The following is a 20,286-nucleotide window of genomic DNA, read 5'->3' on the forward strand; positions in this document are numbered from 1 at the left end:
TGAGAGGAAGGTTTTATTTTCAGCGGTTTGATTAATTCACAGCTTGAGCCTGGGGTTTGTTTGTTATGTAATTGCTGCCCTGAGCTTTAGGAGAACACCCGTTTTCCCCTTCCCCTCTTGCTGCCCCCACCCCCCAATCTGCCCTTCCCCCAGGCCCCCATATTCTTGCTCACCTCCCTTGTTTCGCTGGGGAGCTGTCCCAGTGTCTCCCCTTGGCCTGGATAAACTGGGCCCTGGCTGGCCCCTGGCTCCCTGGAGTTCAAGGCCTTGGAGATCTCTCCCTCCTCCTGGCCGGGACTAAGGAGAAGCAGGGGCTGGGAGCCTGGACTCCCTTCTGGCCCTAGATCCAGACAATCCGGTTGGCTTTGACTCCGGGTGGGTGAGCTGGAGTGCTGTCTGCTGGATCTGGGCAAAAGGGTCTGAGATTCTCCAGGCACATGCCTGGAGAATAATAATAATAATGGTAGTATTTGTTAAGCACTTTATCTGCCAGGCACCGGTCTAAGCACTGGGGTAGAAACAAGATAATCGGGTTAGACATAGTCCCTGACCCTCACAGGGCTCGCAGTCTTAATCCCCATTTTACAGATGAGGGAACTGAGGCACCGAGAAGTTAAGTGACTTACCCAAGGTCACACAGCAGACGTGTGGCGAAGCTGAAATTAGAACCCAACTCCTTCTGACTCCCAGGCCCGTGCCCTATCCACTAGGCATACTGCTTCTCGTGTCTACTATGTGCCAAGCACTGGGGTAGATACAATATATTTAGGTCGGTCCCCATCCCACATGGGGTTCACAGTTCTAAGTGGGGAGGGAGAACAAGTGTTGGATCCCCATTTTACAGATGAGGAAATTGAGGCACTGAGATGTAAAGTGACTTGCCCCAGCAGGCAAGTGGTGGAGTCAGGATTAGAACCCTGGTCCTTGAACTCCCAAGCCTGTTCTCTTTCTACCAGGCCTCCCTGCTTCGCTACCACACAGTGCTGCCAACCAGCACGCGTCTCAAAGGCCTCGACTCCTATTAGGCACTTCCTGTTGCCCCCAGGCCCTCCTCTCAGGCACAGGTGTGTCCAGCCCTTGCTATCTATAACCCCGGCCCCTCCATCCCCTCCATCCAGTTCCAGTCGTCTTTGAACACTGGCTCAGCTCACCCTGCCCTGGGAGGGAAATGACGAACCACAGACACAGAGCTGACCACAGGGGACCAGTTGGGGACCTGGAGGTTATTTGGGAAAGGCTGACTTGTCTCCCCTTATTCACCACTCCCATTCCTCCCAAGCCGATCTCTCGGGCCGTACCTCACTCTCAACTTTCCCTGTCTCCAAACCCTTGCTCCTGCTGTTCCCATGGCTTGGAAATCCCTCCATCCCCAAGTCAGACAGACCAGAGTATTTTTTTTATGGTATTTGCTAGTGCTTACTATGTGCCGGGCACTGTATTCAGTGATGGGTAGATACAGATTTATCAGGATGGACAGTTCCTGTCCCACAGAGGGCTTACCGTCGTAATCCCCATTTTACAGAAGAGGTAGCTGAGGACCAGAGAAGTTAAGTGACTCGCCCAAGGTCACAGCAGACACGTGGCGGAGCCGGAATTAGAACCCAAGTTCCTCTGACTCCCAGGCCCATGCTCTATCCACTAGGCTATGCTGCTTCTCCCTACATTTAAATTCCCCCTAAAATCCCACCTCCTAGAACAAGTTGAAAACACCCATCATCCAACTCCAGCCATTACAAATGTATTTATGCCTCTCCTCGGCACTCTTGTATATATGTCTGCTCGATCATTTATTTTAACCACTCTAATTTTAAGTGTGTTGATGTTTGTCTCCCCAGTGACAGTGAAAGCTCCTTTGGGTGGGGAACATGTCACTTCTTTATTCTGGACTTCCCAAGTGTCTAAAACAGTGCATCGCCCTGAATGGACCCTCAAATAGTTTCACTCCTACTTTGAGAATGAGAGAGAGCCCCGTGGATGAAAGAGTTAATGGGTAAGAGTCGGGCGGGGTTAGGGTCACACACCCAGTATTGGGGAGCAGCTGAAGGAATCCTGGCCCTCAAGGTAAATTTATGAGCTTGGCTTCACCTCATCAGACTGCTCTCCTCTTCCTCCACTCTAATTGCCCAAGCCACCTCCTCTAGGAAATCTGCCTTGACTCTTCAGCATCAACAATATTAAGCATATCAGGTGCCAGGGGCCCTGGGGGAACATGCAGTGGAGGTAAAAGATGCAGGCTTTGCCCCTGAGTCAGTCAGTTGCATTTATTGAGTGCTTACTTTGTGCAGAGCACTATCCTAAGCACTTGGGAGAGTATAACAGACACATTCCCCGTCACAGCGAGCTTACAGTCTAGAGAGGGAGACAGACATGAATTTAAATAGATAAATTACAGATATGAACATAAGTGCTGTGAGGTTGGGAGGGAGGATAAATAAAGGGAGCAAAGCAGGGTGACACAGAAGGGAGTCGACAAAAAGGAAAATAGGGCTTAGTCAGGGAAGGCCTCTTAGAGGAGATGTGTCTTCAGTAAGGCTTTGAAGCGGGGGAGAGTGTCGGATATGAGGAGGGAGGGCATTGAGGATGATTGGCCCTGCTTGCCAGCACAGTCTGACACTCATTCCTGCCATTTCCATATATTTCCATATCCGTCCTTCTGTACCGATGGGGACCGTCTGCGTGTCTATCTTAGGCTTGGGCAGAGTGTGTTTTGTAACCCAGGACCTGCACCACCTTGTACACAGCTCCCCAAACTGGAAGCTCAGAAAAGACTGGCAGGCTGCCTGCCTGACTCTTGTTGATTGACATTTGGGGCCAGAGGGGCCAGTGGGTTTGCGGAGAGACCCGCCCTTGCCGTCCACTTAACCCGTCGATCCTCCCTCTCCACCTGGCAGGATGTCCATGAGGAGTCCTGTCTCTCCACACCTGGCGCTCGATGGCGTGGGCACTATGGTGAACTGCACCATCAAGACGGAGGAGAAGAAGGAGATCCGCCCAGAGGCTCTTCTGGTGCCTACCCCTGGCACGGAGCCCCATCCCGGAGACCCTCCCCGAGCGCCCCGAGATGGCAACGAGCCCCGAGCCTCAGCACAGGTGACGTGCTCTCTGCTCCTTCGTTTCCTCCTTCCGGTGCTCCATGGCAGTGCTCCATGGTTCCTTGGTAGCAGGGAGAAGGGTCCCCACTGTCGATAGCCCAGCAGGAGCGTGTGGGCACCCTCGCGGGCAAGCTTCTAGAGGGTGACAGGGAGAGGAGGTGGGCTACCCTGGATTTTGTCTGGGCACAGACTCAGGGGGACTTCGGACAATCGTCCTCTAGATTCTAAACTCGTTGCAGGCAGGGAATGTGTCGATTTATTCTTATATTGTACTCTCCCAAGGGCTTACTACAGTGCTCCTGTACCCAGGGAGCACTCAGTAAAGATCAGTGATTGATGGTGAGATCATTTGGATTGTTTTACAGGAGTGCAGGTCCCCCGGGAGCGACGGGCCTCCAGAACCCAGGAGACCGGCCCCAGAGCTGGCCACTGGGAGCCAGGAGAAGCTGGACTTCAACAGGAATTTAAAAGATGGTAAAAAGAGAACAATTGTACATTTACAGAGGAGGTAAAAAGGGAACAATTGTGCATTTACAGAGGAGGTAAAAAGAGAACAATTGTACCTTTCCAGACAGCATCTCCAATGTCACCTGGTTCAGCCTTCTGCCGGGCTCCCGGCAGGTGACTGCCCAAATTCTTCTTTCCCTCTGAGGAGATGCTAGAATCGGAGAATTTTTATATTCCTTTCTTGTGAAATCTCATCTGCTTTCATGCAAGCCCTTTTCCTGGTATTTAATTGTCGGTGGGAATGGGAAACAAATAGATAGTGCCACCTCTGTCCACTAACTTGAAGAGAGCGACCCGGGTCCTTTACAGCTGTCTCTCCTGCAGGCTGAACCACTTCAAGTCCCTTAAAGTTTCCTCAGAGGACCCATTTTCCTATCACTTACATGATTTTTCTTGCTGGTCTCTCTTCATCCTTTTTAAAGAGAAGCAGTGAGGCCTAGTGGATAGAGCACGGGACCTGGGCATCAAAATATTTAAGTTCTAGTCCCAGTTCTACAGCTTGCCTGCTATATGGCTTTGGGCAAGCCACCTATCTTCTCTATGCCTCTGTTTCCTCATCTGTAAAATGGGGATGAAATGCTTATTCTCTGAGACTGTGAGCCCTTTGTATCCACTCCAGTGCTCAGTTCAGTGCTTGACGCAGAGTAAGCCCTTAACGGATACCACAGTCACTGTTATTATTATCATCATTAATGAAGAGTGAGCAAGTATAACTCCAAGAGCCCGATCAGGGCAGAAAAGAGTGGGTTATTTCTCACCTCTTGCAGGTCAGAATGGTGTTACTCCATTCCGGTACCAATTTGGCTGATTTAACCAAAGCCACAGTAATCGCTGGCTTTGTCAGACACACGTTCACCTAAGAGGATTTTCCAGGATTCTGAAAGGAAAGTCGGGAGGAAATCCTCTCAATCACTGGTGACCGTGGGCAAGTCATTTCACTTCTCAGTTACCTCATCTCTATAATGGGGTTTGAGAGTTGAGCCCCAATAGGACAGACACTGTGTTCAACCAAATTTGGATCTACCCCCTTCACTTAGTATAGTAGATGGGACGTAGTAACTGCTTAACAAATACCACAATTATTAACTAGTATTATTATTATCTCCCAGTTATGCCGACCATTGAGAAGCTTCTCTCCAGTGACTGGAAGGAGAGACTGCTGGGAAGGAACACTTTGGAAACCAAAGAGGTCAAAGGTGAGTAATATAATAATGTTGGTACTTGTTAAGCGCTTCCTATGTGCCAAGCACTGTTCTAAGCGCTGAGGTGGATACAAGGTAATCAGGTTGTCCCACACAGGGCTCCCAGTCTTCATCCCCATTTTACAGATGAGGGAATTGTGGCATAGAGAAGTTAAGTGACTTGCCCAAGGTCACACAGCTGACAAGTGGCGGAGCCGGGATTAGAACCCATGACCTCGGACTCCCAAACCCGTGCTCTTTCTACTGAGCCACGCTGCTTCTCTGAGTAGGCTCACGTTAGGCAGGGAACTTGTCTGCCAACTCTGTACTCTCCCAAATGCCTAATACAGTGTTCTGCACATAGTAAGCGCTCAGTAAATACCATTGATGGTGATGAGCGACTCCAAATCGGCTCTTGCCACGGGGAAGGATGGGGATGCCATCAATCCAGGGGTTTATGTCTCTTTTTCAAGGTTAAGATGCCAGGGGTGTGCATCTGTTGATCCAACGTACGAATGAAAACCCACATATTATCGAGTCATTGCCTACTAAACGGAAACCGATGTACTAATGGGTATTTGCCTAGCTCAGCTCCCGAGTATCACATCTCAATCTTCTGCTTTGTGGTGGTCACAAAGATTTGGCCTGAGGATTGTATTCCTTTTAGTTCCAGAGAAGAAGAATGGCCCTTCCCTACTCTCAGCTGTTGGGAACTGGGAAACTCTAGGCGGGGCTGGGCCCACCCGGCTGGCCGGTCAACCATCTGACAAGCTCTTGGGGTTGGGGGCGGCTCTTGTTTGAGCAGGAACCCAGGAGAGTCTGGCAGAGAAGGAACTTCAACTCCTGGTCATGATTCACCAGCTGTCCACCCTGCGGGACCAGCTGCTGACAGCCCATTCGGAGCAGAAGAACATGGCGGCCATGTTGTTTGAGAAGCAGCAGCAGCAGATGGAATTGGCCAGGCAGCAGCAGGAGCAGGTGAGAACTTCGGCCCCAGTTCTCTCTGCTCGGAGACTGGATGAGCCGGAAGAGGCCTTTGCCGTAGGGGAGGGGTTGATGTCTGGCAGACAGCAGAAAGCCAAGCAGCTGTCAGAGGGCAGAAGAGGGGTCCCCGGAGTTTCAGCCCTCTGGTTGGGACCGGGCTGGCCAGGACCCTATCTTGCATCAGTGGCCTTGGGGGTCTGGTCTACTCTCTGCAGACCCCTGAACTTGAGACTTTCAGGGAGAGAGAGAGAGTGTGTGGGTGTATGTAGGGAGCAGAAGGTTGGGGTTGGGGTCACAGTGTGGCAGGCCAGAAAGCCCCATCCACTCTGCAGATCCTAGACCAGGGAGACAGAAACCCGAATCTGCAGGGACCTGACCCCGTCACAGTCCTTGACCAGAAACAGTCCTGAAGTGATGCAGAGCCCTGGACAGGCCTGGTCTTACCCGGACCTCAGTGAATCACGAGAGCACAGGGCTCCTGGGAGTCAGAGAGACCCACATCTTACTACTCCTTGCTTCTGGGACCTGCTTCCAGGCCCCTCCTTGGGTCTCCCCGGGTGCCCCACTCCCTTCTGGCTTTCCCCTCTAATATTTGAGTTGCCCCCAGGAGGGAAGGGTGGGAGCTGAGGAGTTAGGAGACCCCATTCCCAGCTTCAGTGTTAATACCATTAATACCCTACTCTCTTGCCTTCCTCAGATCGCTAAGCAACAGCAGCAACTCATCCAGCAACAGCACAAGATCAACCTTCTTCAGCAGCAGATCCAGGTAGCCAGAAAGACTGATAGGGGCGGCAGGGAGGACGGGTTCAAAGCCACAGTCCAGCCGCCGGTCCCATATCCCGGTATTCCCCCTGGATCCATATCTATTTCCTGGCCCGGGATTCCATGCCCATCTCCCAGCACTCCTCCTGGATCCGTATCGAGATTTCTCCTCACCTAAGAGGACTGTAGGTGGGGAGATAGAGCTCAGAGATCCTTAGTGAGGAATTGAGTCCTCCCCGAGGGCAGAGCTCTATACTAGGTGATTAACGCCTTGACTGGAATATCAATATCACTGGTAATTGAGCGCTGCATGCTGTATACAGAGCTCTGTACTGGGTGCTTAAGGAGAAGTAGGGGAGTCCATCCCTGTCCTGGGGGAGCTTACAGTCTGATGGAGTAGATGGTTACAACACATATGTACATATCTTTAAATTACATCTTATAAATTACTTATTTATGCATATTAATACCTGTCTCCCTCTCCAGACTGTAAGCTCATTATGGGCAGGGAATATGCCTGCTAATTTTGTTGTATTGTACTCTCCCAAGTGCTTAGTATAGTGCTCTGAACATAGTACGTGCTCAATAAATATGATTGATTGATGATTGACATAAACTGTCGAATCGCCCATCTCCAAGGAACTCACAGTTGGAGCGGGACGTAGGAGAGATACACACAGACATTTAATCTAGCAGATCCAGCAGGAATGAACAGTTGCTGGGGAGGGGAGGGTCTCGGATTGTGTGAGGTGAGGTTAATCAGGTTAAAAGGTTATAAGGCTTCCTGGAGGAGGTGGGATTCGAATTAGAGGAAGAAAGCAGACAGGACCAGAGACACCATTCCAGGCATGAGGGATGTTTTGGGGGCAAAGGCCTGGGGACCAGACAGGGGGAGGACAAAGGCCAGAAGGCGAGTTGGGGGCTGGCAGGAGATGAGAGAGTTGGTAGGGTTGGTTGAGCCATCGGGCCAGAAATCAGAAGTGACTGATGTCCCTGGACACGAGTTCTGCCTTGCCCTCTGGGAAGCGGGAAAAGTGGGGGCTGTGGGGACGAGATGGTCTCTCATTTCCTCAGGGAGTCACTGAGATGTCTCTCCCTTCAGCAGGTCAACATGCCATACGTCATGATTCCTGCCTTCCCTCCGAGCCACCAGCCCCTGCCCGTCACCCCCGAGTCCCAACTGGCACTGCCCATCCAACCCATCCCATGCAAGCCAGGTAAGGGTGGAGAAGGGTGGGGCAGCCCCCTCCGGCTGCCTCGAGGGACAGACGGGGAGGCCTCTAGAACCATGGGGACACTGAGGATCTCATTCCTGCCTGAGTTCTAGAAACTCAGGCAGAAGCTACGTGTTGGGGGCTGTTTCCACTCAGGCACACAGTTCCCAAAATTTCAAAGCCACTAATTTCCACCTCCCGGCCCAAGACAGGTGCCTTTTCTCTGTATTGGCTCATGCCTGTCTTCTGCTCCGATGGCTACGAAGACAAGCCTGATACATATATAGGTAAAATGTATATATCAATCACCTTTCTATCTGTATATCACAAATGAATATATATGTGTATATATATATATACACACACACACATACACATATAAATATATCTATAATGAATCATATTATTTATTGAGCCCTTACTGTGTGCAGAGCACTGCTTTAAACGCTTGGGAGAGTACAGTATAACAATAAATAGATACCTTCCCTATTCACAACAAGCTTACAGTTTAGCGGATATCTATATAAATGCTCAGTCTACCCGGGCAAATCTAATCCCCCGAGGAATGGGAAGGAGCAAGGAACAGAGAAGATAATACAAAGAACAAGAGAAGTGACAGGCTAAATAGGACAAAAAGCCTAGGTTGCTAAATGGTTGGCAGACCTAAATTTCACATTACCCCACCACCTAATTTCTCTGAAACCTTCTGCAAGGACTGACTTCCTTCTAGCCACCCCCACACTCTACCAATCCAGGGAAGAAGAAGCTGTTTAGCATCGTTTCTCTTCTTGGAGCTCTGCTTCTCCTTCCATGTCGTGAGACTTGGGAGGGTGACTTGGCACTTGGGTGACTCCCCGGCATTAACGTTCCCCAGGGAATGGCAAAGTCAGGGCGGTGAGGGCATCTTGCGTCCAGCTGGACGGGGCCGAGGGTCCCGAGGGCAAGCCCGCGCCTGCAGGTGGGATCCGAGAACAGGGTGTCGTCCGCCCGTCTGCCCCAGGCCGGCTGGCCGCTGTGCCCGGGTGCCGTGTCAGTGGGTTCTCTGCTGTTCTGTGCTCATCCAGGGCTTTTCTCCTTGCCACAGTGGAGTATCCACTCCAGCTTCTGCACAGCCCTCCGGCCCCTGCGGTGAAGAGGACCTCCGGAGCCGTCTCAGCCCACCACTCCCTGCAGGTACTGCTGCCGGCCCCTTGTGGGAGCTGGGGTCAGTGGGTGGGGAACACGGGGGGGAGGGCTCCCAACTTCTCCTGTAGCCACCTTCTGCTTCCAGTCTCCCCATTCATAATAATAATAATGCTGGTATTTGTTAAGCGCTTACTATGTGCAAAGCACTGTTCTAAGCGCTGGGGTAGATACAGGGTAATCAGTTTGTCCCCCGTGAGGCTCACAGTCCTAATCCCCATTTTACAGATGAGGTAACCGAGGCACCGAGAATTTAAGTGACTTGCCCAAAGTCACACAGCTGACAAGTGGCAGAGCCGGGATTAGAACCCATGACCTCTGACTCCCAAGCCCATGCTCTTTCCACTGAACCACGCTGCTTCTCACGTTCATCTCGCTGGCAGCTCAGCCGGGGCATGTTCGGGGTAGGGAGGGCCTAGGCAGGAGGAAGAGTATGGGCAGGGAATGTGTCTGTTTATTGTTATATTGTACTCTCCCAAGTGCTTAATACAGTGCTCCTCACACAATAAGCACTCAATAAATACAATTGACTGACTGACTTGTCTGGCACCGAGAGGGGAAATCAATCAATCAGTTGTATTTACTGAGTGCTGACTGTGTGCAGAGCACTGTACTAAGCCCTTGGGAGAATACAATATAAGAAGAGTTGATATACACATTTCCTGTCTACATTGAGCTTACAATCTAGAGGGAATTGTGGATTCCTTGGGGAATCCCACCCTCGGGTGGAAGGAGTCGGGGGGAGGCCCAAAGTGGAGGAGGGCTTAAAATGGGAGGAGGTAGAGCTGCAGTCCTGTGGGTCGTCTCTCTCCGACCGTGGTGAGTGATCAATCGGTAAATCTATCAGTCATATTTATTGAGCACTTACTATGTGCAGAGCACTGGGCTAAGCTCTTGGGAGAGTGCAATATAGCAGATTTGGTAGACATTTTCCCTGCCCAAAAGGTGAAGAGCCACCGACTCAGCATCTCTTCCTATCAATCAATCAATCATGTTTATTGAGTGCTTACTGTGTTCAAAGTTCTGTACTAAGAACTTGGGAGAGTACAGTTTAACAGAGTTGGTAGGACATGCTCCTTGCCCCCAAGCTGAGCAGCAGCATGGCCTTGTGGAAAAAGCATAGACCTGGGAGTCAGAGGACCTGAGTTCTAATCCCGGCTCTGCCATTTGCTTGTGGTGTGGCCTTGGGCAAGTCACTTAACTTCCCTGGGCCTCAGTTCTCCTGCGCTCCCTCTTACTTGGACGGTGAGCCCCATGCAGGACAGGGACTGTGTCCAACCTAATTAATTCATATCTATTCCAGTGCTTAGAATAGTGTTTGACACATAGTAAGCACTTAACAAACACCATTAAAAAAAAGCTAGTGGGGAAGAGCCCTTGACTCAACAGCTTTTCTTCTTCACCTCTTCCCCTCCCACTTCTCCCTCTGCCTACGTCTTTGTGGCACGTACGTGTGTGTCTGCCTGCCTCACCGTGTATCTTTTGCTTTCTCTTACCTGTCTCCGAGGTTCTTTCTCTGCTTCTCGCTGTCTCCCTGCTTTTCTTTCTCGGTGTCTCTCCTCGGCACTATCTCTCCCTTTCTGTGTCTCTCCCTTCCCTGTCTCTGCCTCTTTCTGTTACCGCCTCTGCCAGGAGCCCTCTCAGCCGCTCAACCTGACAGCGAAACCCAAAGGCCCCGAGCTGCCCAACACCTCCAGCTCCCCAAGCCTGAAGCTGAGTGGCTGCGGCCCCCTCCCTTCCAGCCATGGGGGCCCTACCCGGGACCTGCAGTCCAGCCCACCCAGTCTGCCCCTGGGTAAGTCTGCCCCACCTCCAGCCCCCCAGCCCTTCGTCTCACCCTGAGAGAGAGGCTGCTCGGCAGCACATATTCTAAAATTCAAACGATAGAGAGATTAGCATGTCCCCTCCCCAAGGATGACAAGCAAGGTCATGAAGTGTTCTATATTTTTCTGTAATTTTATTTATTTGTATTGATGTCTGTCTCCTCCACCCCCCCCAGACTGTGAGCTCATTGTGGGAGGGGATTGTCACTCTTTATTGTTTGTATTGTTCATTCCCAAGTGCTTAGTATAGTGCTCTGCACAAAGTAAATGCTTAATGAATATGATTGAGTGAATTGAATGAATGAATGGATGGATTTCCCCTCCCAGGCCCTTGACGGGGACCCGAAGCCCTGTATTTCTAGTTGGCAACTGGTGGGGACTTTGGGTGCCTCACCCCAAGGGTCTCCTTGTGCCAGGAAGGTGGGAAAGGAAATCAGTGTGAAAGGGGGAGAAAGGAGTGAGTGCTAATGGGGATAGAAGGTCTCTGGAGGAAAGAAGGGGCTCTAGGAGATTTGAGAACTCATTTGTCCTCCTTATCTGTTTCATCTTTCTTTCCTCTCTGTCCCTTTTTCTCTCCATTCCTGTTCTCTGTGACTCTGGCAGGGTTCCTGGGGGAGGGTGATGCCATCACCAAGGCCATCCAGGATGCCCGCCAGCTGCTGCATGGGCACAGTGGAGCCATGGAGAGTGCCCCCAGCCACCCCTACAGGAAGGTGAGAGACCTCCGGGCTCCGGCTCCCGGCTTGGAGTGGGGGATTTGGCAGGAGGAGGCAAGGGGTTGGCAGTACACCTGAGAGCTCCGGTTGGCCGTTGAAGGAGATTGAGGGGAGGGAAGAATCGGGGATTCGGGGTCAGGGAGGCAACAGGAGATGAGCAAGGGCTGGGATCCGGGGAAGGAAGAGCAGGGACCGGAAGATCGAAGGACCCAGGGAGAAGGTGAGCATGTTGGGAAGTAGAGCAGGGGCCCAAACTTCTGGGCACTGACCCCACTTTGTCCTCCCTGGGCCTGCATTCATTCATTCAATCATATTTATTGAGCACTTACTGTGTGCAGAGCACTGTACTGAGTGCTTGGGAGAGTACAATACAACAATAAACAGACACATTCCCTGCCCACAACGAGTTTAAAGTCTAGAGGAGAGGAGACAGACATCATTTATTCGTTCAATCATATTTATTGAGTGCTTACATCAATACAAATAAATAAATTACAGATATAATAATAATGATGGCATTTGTTAAGCGCTTACTATGTGCAAAGCACTGTTCTAAGTGCTGGAGAGGATACAAGGTGATCAGGTTATCCCACGTGGGGCTCACAGTTTTAATCCCCATTTTACAGATGAGATAACTGAGGCACATATAAATGCTGTGGGGTCTGGGACATAAATGCTGTGGGGCTGGGACTTAAGTGCTGTGCTGTGGGGCCTGCAGGACCTCCTCAGTCTGGACTCGTCCCCGCTCAAGGACCGACTGGAGGAGAACTGTGGGCCTCCGCTGGATGAGGCCATGCTGAGCTGTGACATGGACGGTATGAGCCTCCCGGGGAGGGAAAATACAAAGGGCAAAAAACCCCTCACCCTCCTATTAGAGGTCCCAGGGCGGTGGGCTTCGGCCAAGCCGGGGCCAGAGAATTACAGGGCTTGGGTTCTGAGCTCTTGCTATCTCTCACCATGCTTCCTTTCGCTGGCATTGGAAGGTCCTTTTCGGGCAAGAGAAACACAGCAAGGAATTGCCTAATTCAGCGCCCACAGGTTTGGGGGTGGTGCCCATGAGCCTCCAGTGCCCCCTGGTTGTAGGAGAGCTGCAGGATGCTCACCACCTCCAGCAAACACCCCTCTCTTCCCGGCCCTTCTGGACCTGGCCACTGGCTTTCTGACTTTTCTCTCCTCCCGACAGGCTCCCGCCACTTCCCCGAGTCCAGGAACAACAACCACATCAAGCGGCCCATGAATGCCTTCATGGTGTGGGCCAAGGATGAGAGGAGGAAAATCCTCCAGGCCTTCCCAGACATGCACAATTCCAGCATCAGCAAGATCCTGGGTGAGATTTCCCAGGTGGCTCCTCGGCTTCCTGGGCGTGTGGCAGGGGGACGTGGATGAGCTCAGTGGCAGGGCTGAACTGGGCTCGGACTCCTTCGTATTGGCTGTTCCCCGTGGCCCCATCGTGGCTAGCCCCAGGTGGACCCCTGGGCATCGGAGGCAGAACCCCGGGGGTCCAGATTCCTAGTTGGGGCCCTAAATCCCTGCTGAAAGCCTCAATGGGGGATGAGTTGGGGGCTCTGCCCTGGTCAGGGATCTGTCAGCCTGGGACGAGGACCGCTTCTCGTTCCAAAGGAGGACGTCGTCAGTGGTGGCTGCTGGCTGGGCCGAGGTCTCCCCCCTCTTCTTCAGACCTTATCTCCCACCCCTCATCCTCCTGTCGCTCCTCTCTGAGCTGCAGGCATGGCACTGGGAACACTGACAGATGAGAAATGGAGAGTCTAATCACCGGTGCTGGTGGTGGTGGTGACAGTGGGGCAGAGAGGGCTATTTTAACCTCAGCTCCTTGCTGAAAGACACACTGTGAGAAAAATAGGGGTCATGGCAAGGCACCGGGAGTGAGCCCCCTTTTCCTTGCCCCAGGCCAATGGGGTCTCTGGCACTAGCCCCACCCCTCCGTGTCCCTGGGAGCTGGAGGTCTCAGCCCAGCTCTCCTGAGGCTGGGTCAGAGTTGTCTGCCAGTAGGGCATTGCCTAGCTACCGGGGAAGGCAGGAGTAACCTCTTCTTTGTGGGTTTAAATCCTGCAAGTAAAAGGTCCTGGGAAGTGAGGGGCTCATGGGTTAATCTGGGGGGGATGCGGTAACGCCATGTGAATTCACTACTGCCCAAAGGGCCGCAGCAGAAGCCCACCTGTGTATGTGTGAGTGTGTATGGGGATGGGGATCCCAGGGCGGGAATCTGATTCTGCCTAGCCTTCCCCTTGGTGGTGCCGGGCAGTGTACTCTCTGGCTGGCTGGTTGGCTAACCGATCGATCGGCTGGCTGTCTGGTTGTCTGGCTGACTGACTGGTTGCTAACTGGTTAACTGACTGACTGACCGACTGACTGACTAGCTGGCCGGTTGTCTGGCTAGTTGGCTGGCTGGACAACTAACTGAATGATTGACTAGCTGGCTGACTGGCCAACCGACTGGTTGACCGGCCAGCTGGCCGCCTGACTGACTGACAGACTGCCGGACCCGCTGACTGAGCGTTCGATTGTTCGGTCGCCGCCGCTAGGCTCCCGCTGGAAGTCCATGACGAACCAGGAGAAGCAGCCGTACTACGAGGAGCAGGCGCGGCTGAGCCGGCAGCACCTGGAGAAATATCCCGACTACAAGTACAAGCCCCGGCCCAAGCGTACCTGCATCGTGGAGGGCAAGCGGCTCCGGGTGGGCGAGTACAAGGCCCTGATGAGGAACCGGCGCCAGGATGCCCGCCAGAGCTACCTGATCACGTGAGTGCCCCGGCCCCAGTCCTTGGTAGCGAGGGCCCGGCCCGGGATGCCTCGACAGTCGGTTGGCCGGAATCGCTCTCTGTGGTCACGTCGCTGGCTGGAGGGCTCTGTCGCTGAATGGAAAGGATTTGGGGGTGTGAGACCGTGACAGTAAGCTAATGGTTGGCGTGTGCATGTGTGGGTGGGTGTGTGCCCGTGCCTGGAAGTGGGCAATTCAGCTAGAGGGGTGGGGTATACGTGCCCAGTTGTGTGATTGATAGTCTATGCTACTGTGTGTGGCAGTGTGTGTGAATGATTGAATGTGTGTAACTGTGTGAGGATGTGTGTGTGATTGAATGTGTGTGTGACTGTGGGGGAATGTGTGTAACTGTGTGTGTATGTGTGAATGTGTGTGTATTGTATGTATGTATATGTGCATGCACGCATGGGTATGCCTGGAGCTGGTCAACTCTCGGCTGTATGGTTGTGGTATACTTGCACAGTTGTGTAATTGATAGTGTATGTGACTGTATGTGGCAGTTGTATGTATGATTGAATTGCATAACTGTGTGAGGATGTGGATGTGTGATTGAATGTGTGTGTGTGTGTGACCGTGGCAGAGTGTGTGTGTGTGTGTGTGTGTGTGAGAGAGAAAGGGAAAGAGAAATTCCACGTTTATGAACGTGACTGCGATTGTCCAGAGGCAGGCTGGGACCTGGGGTTGGAGTGCGTGTGCTTGTGCGTGGTCGGATGACTAGGAGTGTCTGCGGGCATGTGTATAGGTGGACCTCTCCCTAGGCCCTGACCCCACTGCCTTTCTCCCCTTCTGTGGCCTGGGCCCCCAGGGGCAGTGGGCAGTGGGTGGTGGTCATCTCCAAGGATGTTTGGCTCCCAAACTTCACTTAAAAAGGCTATAGCTGGGGCACAGGGTGGGGTGTCAGTCGGGCTCCGCCCAGCCCCGGCCGGAACCCACCTGGACATTGAGAGACCCACCCGCCGGTGCCGTTGCTGGCCCTACCTCCTGTCCCAACCTGGTTTTTGGAGGGGCAGAAGTTGGAGGAGAGGTCCCGCTGTCATTCTGGACGGCCCAGGTGGGCCCCCGGGGGGGTAAGAAGGCGTCTGGGAGGCTCCACGCTGTGTGGAACCCACCCTTCTGAAGCCGCCGGTCTCATGTTAGCCCTGGTGGGTGCGGGGGGAGCCCCTCTCCCTGTCTGTGGCTGCAGCTCCGGGGGAGGGCTCCGTTGGGTTAGTTGGGGTGCTAACGCTCCCTCCGCCTTCCTCCCTTCCAGCCCACCAGGGGGCCCGATGCCCCTCGGCTCTCCAGAAGTCCTGTACCCGCGGGCGGCGGGCGTGCCCCTGGCCCAGCCTCTGCTGGACCCCTATCTGCCTCGGGGCCTGGACCCGAGCATGCCCGTCATCGTCAACACCCGCAGCCTCAAGGAGGAAGGGGACGGGCCGGAGGACGGACACTCCGTGGCCGAAGGCGAGATGTACCGGTACAGCGAGGACTCGGACTCGGAGGGTGAAGACAAGAGCGATGGGGAATTGGTGGTCCTCACGGACTGAGCCCAGACGTGTGGGTACCGGGGGACCCTGCCCCGGCCGGCCCCGTCCCGGCCGGCCCCGCCCCGGGCAGAGCCAGGGAGCCGGGGCGGGGGGGGAGTTGGGCGGGGAAGTGCTTGGTCCCTGGCCCCGGGGCGGGGGGCCCCGCGGGTTGCCGGGCACAGGAGAGCACTTCCCTGACGGGTGTCCTGGGGCCAGGGGGGAGCTGTGCATATGTAGATATGTGTGCTGAGGAGGGGAGACCGGACGGCGGACACTGCGCCCAAGAGAAAGGGAGACTTACGTGGCCTTGGATTAGCGTCGCCGAGGACTTACTTTCTCTAGTGGCGGGGGGAATGTCGGGGACTGAGTGGGGGTCTGGGAGCGTAGGCCGTGGCTGGGAAAGAAAAGGAGGAGAAGCCTCCCAGACGGGCCTGGAAACTTCAAATGCCAGCTGAGCCTGGCACAGCCCTCCTGTGCCCACCAACAGAAAGCCATTGTGTGGTCACCCCTTGGGACCCTTTCTCCCCTGTTTGGGGCCAGAGCAGCTGGGGCCACTCGGACCCCCTCTCCGCCCCTACCCCTCCAGGAACTGCTTATTTTGTGTGTTGATTTTCTTCCTCCCCCTCACCTCCAGCCCTGTGCCCAGGGAGAATCTTGGGCTCCATTCATTCCCTGTGCCAGTCAGTACCAGGGATTCTCCCCGTCCCGGGACCACCCCCCTTCCTCCCCCCACCTCCTTCCTCCTCCTCTTCTCCCCCTTTGCTGGGATTCTTTCCTTTGGGGCCTTGTCCTCTTGGGTTTTCTGAGCCTCTGCCAGGACTGTATGAGAAGGTTTGTCTCTGCCTCTGTCTCTCGCTAGGGCCTCTAAGAACCCCTTGTCTTCTTCCAGGCAGGCTGTGTGTGTGTGTATGCGTGTGCATGCACATGTATGTGTGTGTCTGTGTGCCTTTTCTGTCTCCCCTGTGTCCCGGCAGTGAGTTCCCGCCTCTGTGTGGGTGTGTTCCAGCCTGTCTCTGAGGGTTTTGCACGTCTCTCTGGGCCTCTCTTGTTTCCCTCTGTCTCTGGCTGGCTTTGTGTGGGGGCTGTGTCTTGGGGTCTCTAAGCCTCTGTGTGCCTTTCTTTGTACGTCCGCCTCTGGGTCTCTCTGAGACCCTGTGTTTCGCATTGTCTCGGTTTCTGTGAGTCTCTTTGTGTGTCTGTCTTTCCACAGCTCTGTCTCCCTCTCGGCTGTCTCTCGGCGTCTCCTGCTCCACCCTCGTGCCTCTCTACGTCTCTGCTGCCTTCTCTGTCTCTAGCCTTTGTCCTCCTTCGTGTCTCTCTCTATCTCTGCTGCCTTCTCAGTCTCCAGCCTGTCCAGGCTGCCTCTGAGTCTTTGTTCCCCAGCCCTCTCGTTCTGTCCCGTGGCTGTTGCCTCCGAACTGTGCCGGAGGCCTGGATCTCACCCCTGTGTCGTCCCCCCCCCCCCGGCCCCCCTTCCTCCCCGCCTCTGCCAACAAATTCCCACGGAGCTGTTTTTAGCTCCGAGCTGCCTGAGAATGAACTGTGGCCTCCAGACCTTGGCTCTCCTCCCCTGCCCCTCCTCGCTCTCCCAACCGGCTGCCATCCTGGTTCTCAGCAGAGGGGGCAGGGAGATGGGGCCCACTCGCTGCCCCCAGCCGCGAGAGGTTGAGGGGCGAGGGGGCGAGAGAGGAGGCCGAGGAAAGAGACGAGAGGCCCGTGAGCCGAGCTCCCAGGGTCTGGCTGGGAACTCACTGCTTCTGGATCCATCCTGGCAGGGCTGCCGGGGCCGGCCGCCGGGGCTAGTTACGAGGGCAGCTTCAGGGAGCCGGGGGGCGGGGGTGGGGTGGGGGGGGGGTTGTGTGTTTGTGTGTGTGCGCACGCGTGCATTTGCACACATGTACGTTTGGACGCCTGTGTGCATAGGTTAATATGGGTGTGTTAATATGTATTGTGTGGGTGCTGTGGTGTGTATGTGTTGATGTATGCTTGTGTAGGTGTGGATGGGGTGCGTGTGTATTATGGGGGGAAGATTAGGAGATTAAATCACCCCACTTCCTCCCTGTCCCCTGCCATTCCCTCAGGGACTCTCTTACCCAGCAATCCTCTCTTTTCGCATTTATTTATTTATTTTCCCAGGAAAATGGAAAGGAATTGATGAGTCTTTTCTTGACCTAGGGGCTGGGGAGAGGTCGCTTCTCCCCCCTCCCCCCCTTCCTCCACCGTGGGACAGATCCTCAAATCCCCCCCAGTCCCTCACTGCCTCCCCAAACTCTCCCATCCCCCTAACTTCCCTAGCCCCCACCTCTCTTCTGGTTGTTTCTTTTTTATGACAGTAAACATAGATAGGGCTTTATTTTGTTAATGAGATAAGATGATGAGTAACTTAACCTGTATATTTCTCTGATCTGTTTACAATCTGGGTTGTTTTTTTGTTTTGTTTTTTGTTTTTTTTCTGTTGGCACAATAAAGCAAGAACATTTGGGACCATGGCCCTTGCCTGAGACCCCAAGGGGAGAGGGTGCATTTGATTAGGGGAGAGGTCTAGTTGTCCCTTACCATTCTTCTGGTACACTGCTCCACTAGTATACTGCTCCCGGATCTTTTCCTCAGAGCCCCCCCAGCCAGCGTTTGCTGTGAGTCGGGTACCATGCTGGGGAGATGCTGGCTGGGGTAAGGAGGGCAGGAGAAAGGAGCAGCCACTGCTGGCCTTTAGCCCCTGTTCCTGCCCCTCTCACCTCCCCAAATGTAAGACCCTGCTAGACTGCCTCTCGGGAGCAGGGTTGGGGGAAATGAAGAGATAGGACGGAGAGGAATCCGTCCAGCTCCCTGATTCCACAACCCTTTCAGCCCCTCCTCAGACCCCTTCTCTCCAGAGGCACCCTGGCCCTCTGACCTCCCCCGAGAGGGTGCCTTCGGGAGCTGGGGCTCATCAGCGTCTGCGGGGGTGCAGGCCATGGGCTATTGTCCCTGGGTGTCCTGGAGATGGAGCCCGGAGCTTCTGGGAGTTTGCAGAAGGCTTAGTGCCGTGAACCAGTGGGGCTCGGGGCCAGATACCCCTGTGGGAGTCCTGAGGGCTTGGGAGGAGAGGAGGAGGAGAAGAAGAGGAAGGGAAGAGGAGGCAAAAAGTCTTGCATGCGCCAAATGGGCCCCGGTTCCATCCCTGGATGCAGGGAAACTCACATTCGTACCTTCCGACTTTTCAATTCATGTGGAATTTCCTGCTCCGCTCTGCCAGACCTCACTGCCCTCCCCACCTCCACCCCACCCCCGCGACCCCATGGAAAGCCAGAGGCCTCCAGCAAGCCCGTGCTCAGACCCCCTGCTAGTCCGACCCCACAGACTCTCTGCCACGGCCCTCCCCATCCACTCCTGCTCTCCATCCCTGACTTTCTCTGCTTCTCTCTATCTCCTTTCCTGTCTGCGGCCTAGCCCACCTGTCTTAGGGCCTGTTTCCCTTCGTTTCCCTATTCTTTTCAGGGTCACGAGGCCTCCTGAGGGAGGAAGGTAAGGGGTAGGTTTTGCCTCAGTTTTACCGATCACAGTAAGACAATCTTAAAGAAAGATGATGATAACGCGATACTTCGGCATCTGACGAGAACTTGGTGGCCCGTGGCCCCCTGAGGCTGGTTTTCCGAACATCCCTCCGTGCGTGGAACCGGGAGAATTCCGGAATCGATCGGTCCATCGTATTTACCCAGTACAGGGCACCGCTCTGAGTGCTCGGAAGAGTTCACTTAGAGTCGGTTGACAAGTTCCCTGCCCACAAGGAGGTTACGGTCTATTGGGAGAGACGGACGTTAATATATAATCGATGACGGTTATGTACATAAGTGCCCTGGGGCTGAGGGTAGGGTGCAAATCCAGGTGCGCGGGTGATGCAGAAGGGAGAAGGAGTGAGGGAAACGAGGGCTGAGTGTGAGGAAAGACTACGGCTCCTCCATCCTGGTGCTGCTCAACCTGCAACCTAGTGGCCTTCTGGCCTCTGGGCCGGGTGGCGTGGGTACCCCCGGTGGTCCCGCCCCTGGTCTGGCATCCCGGTTTGCTGAGCCTGCCTCCTTCCCTCTCAGAAATCCCGTTGGATTCCAACGGGATTTGTATCCTGACTCCCGTTTGGACTGGGGCGGTGCTGGGGCCAAGCTCTGTGGCGCGCGCCCCCCGGTGGCCGACAGCGGAATCGTTCCTCTGCTGTTCCCGGTTTATTTGTCCACTGGACGCCCTTCCCGCCCTTCCCTCCCTCCCCGTCCGGCCCAGGATCTTCCCTCTCCTCCTCCTTTTCACCCTGAAGACCCTTCCTCAGTCCCGTGGCTCAGTGGAGCTTGGGACTCCGAGGTCACGGGTTCGAATCCCGGCTCTGCCACTGTATCCCGTATCCTGATACAGGATAATCAGGTCGTCCCACGTGAGGCTCACAGTTAATTCCCATTTTACAGAGGAGGTAACTGAGGCACAGAGAAGTTAAGTGACTTGCCCACAGTCACACAGCTGACAAGTGGCAGAGCCGGGAGTCGAACCCATGACCTCTGACTCCGAAGCCCGGGCTC

At 54.2% G+C, this 20,286-nt stretch overlaps 1 protein-coding gene and 1 pseudogene across 2 annotated transcripts; both read left to right on the forward strand.

Annotated features, from left to right (window-relative positions):
* Positions 1–2,890: 2,890 nt before the first annotated feature.
* Positions 2,891–17,202, forward strand: SOX13 (SRY-box transcription factor 13). 2 transcript variants are annotated; one of them, XM_029069481.2, is made up of 13 exons: positions 2,891–3,090; positions 3,458–3,566; positions 4,709–4,795; positions 5,586–5,758; positions 6,462–6,530; positions 7,629–7,743; positions 8,825–8,913; positions 10,555–10,717; positions 11,349–11,458; positions 12,180–12,276; positions 12,645–12,788; positions 14,005–14,221; positions 15,490–17,202. In XM_029069481.2, exons 1-13 carry the CDS (start codon positions 2,893–2,895, stop codon positions 15,764–15,766), a joined length of 1,848 nt encoding a protein of 615 aa, XP_028925314.1. In that variant the 5' UTR covers positions 2,891–2,892; the 3' UTR covers positions 15,767–17,202. The 2 variants fall into 2 exon arrangements, with proteins under 2 accessions (XP_028925314.1, XP_028925316.1); XM_029069483.2 differs by having other exon boundaries at positions 7,632–7,743.
* LOC114813476 lies at positions 10,771–10,871 on the forward strand (annotated as a pseudogene).
* Positions 17,203–20,286: the final 3,084 nt, after the last annotated feature.

The sequence above is a fragment of the Ornithorhynchus anatinus genome, chromosome 7 (assembly GCF_004115215.2).
Source record: "Ornithorhynchus anatinus isolate Pmale09 chromosome 7, mOrnAna1.pri.v4, whole genome shotgun sequence".
Taxonomy (NCBI): domain Eukaryota; kingdom Metazoa; phylum Chordata; class Mammalia; order Monotremata; family Ornithorhynchidae; genus Ornithorhynchus; species Ornithorhynchus anatinus.

What these genes read in the sequence shown, in the direction of transcription:
- SOX13 (XM_029069481.2), top strand. Translation starts at nt 2,893, where the DNA reads ATGTCCATGAGGAGTCCTGTCTCTCCACACCTGGCGCTCGATGGCGTG. An exon ending in AGCCCCGAGCCTCAGCACAG is followed by an intron (nt 3,091 to 3,457) that starts GTGACGTGCTCT and finishes ATTGTTTTACAG; the next exon opens with GAGTGCAGGTCCCCCGGGAG. An exon ending in ACCCATCCCATGCAAGCCAG is followed by an intron (nt 7,744 to 8,824) that starts GTAAGGGTGGAG and finishes TCCTTGCCACAG; the next exon opens with TGGAGTATCCACTCCAGCTT.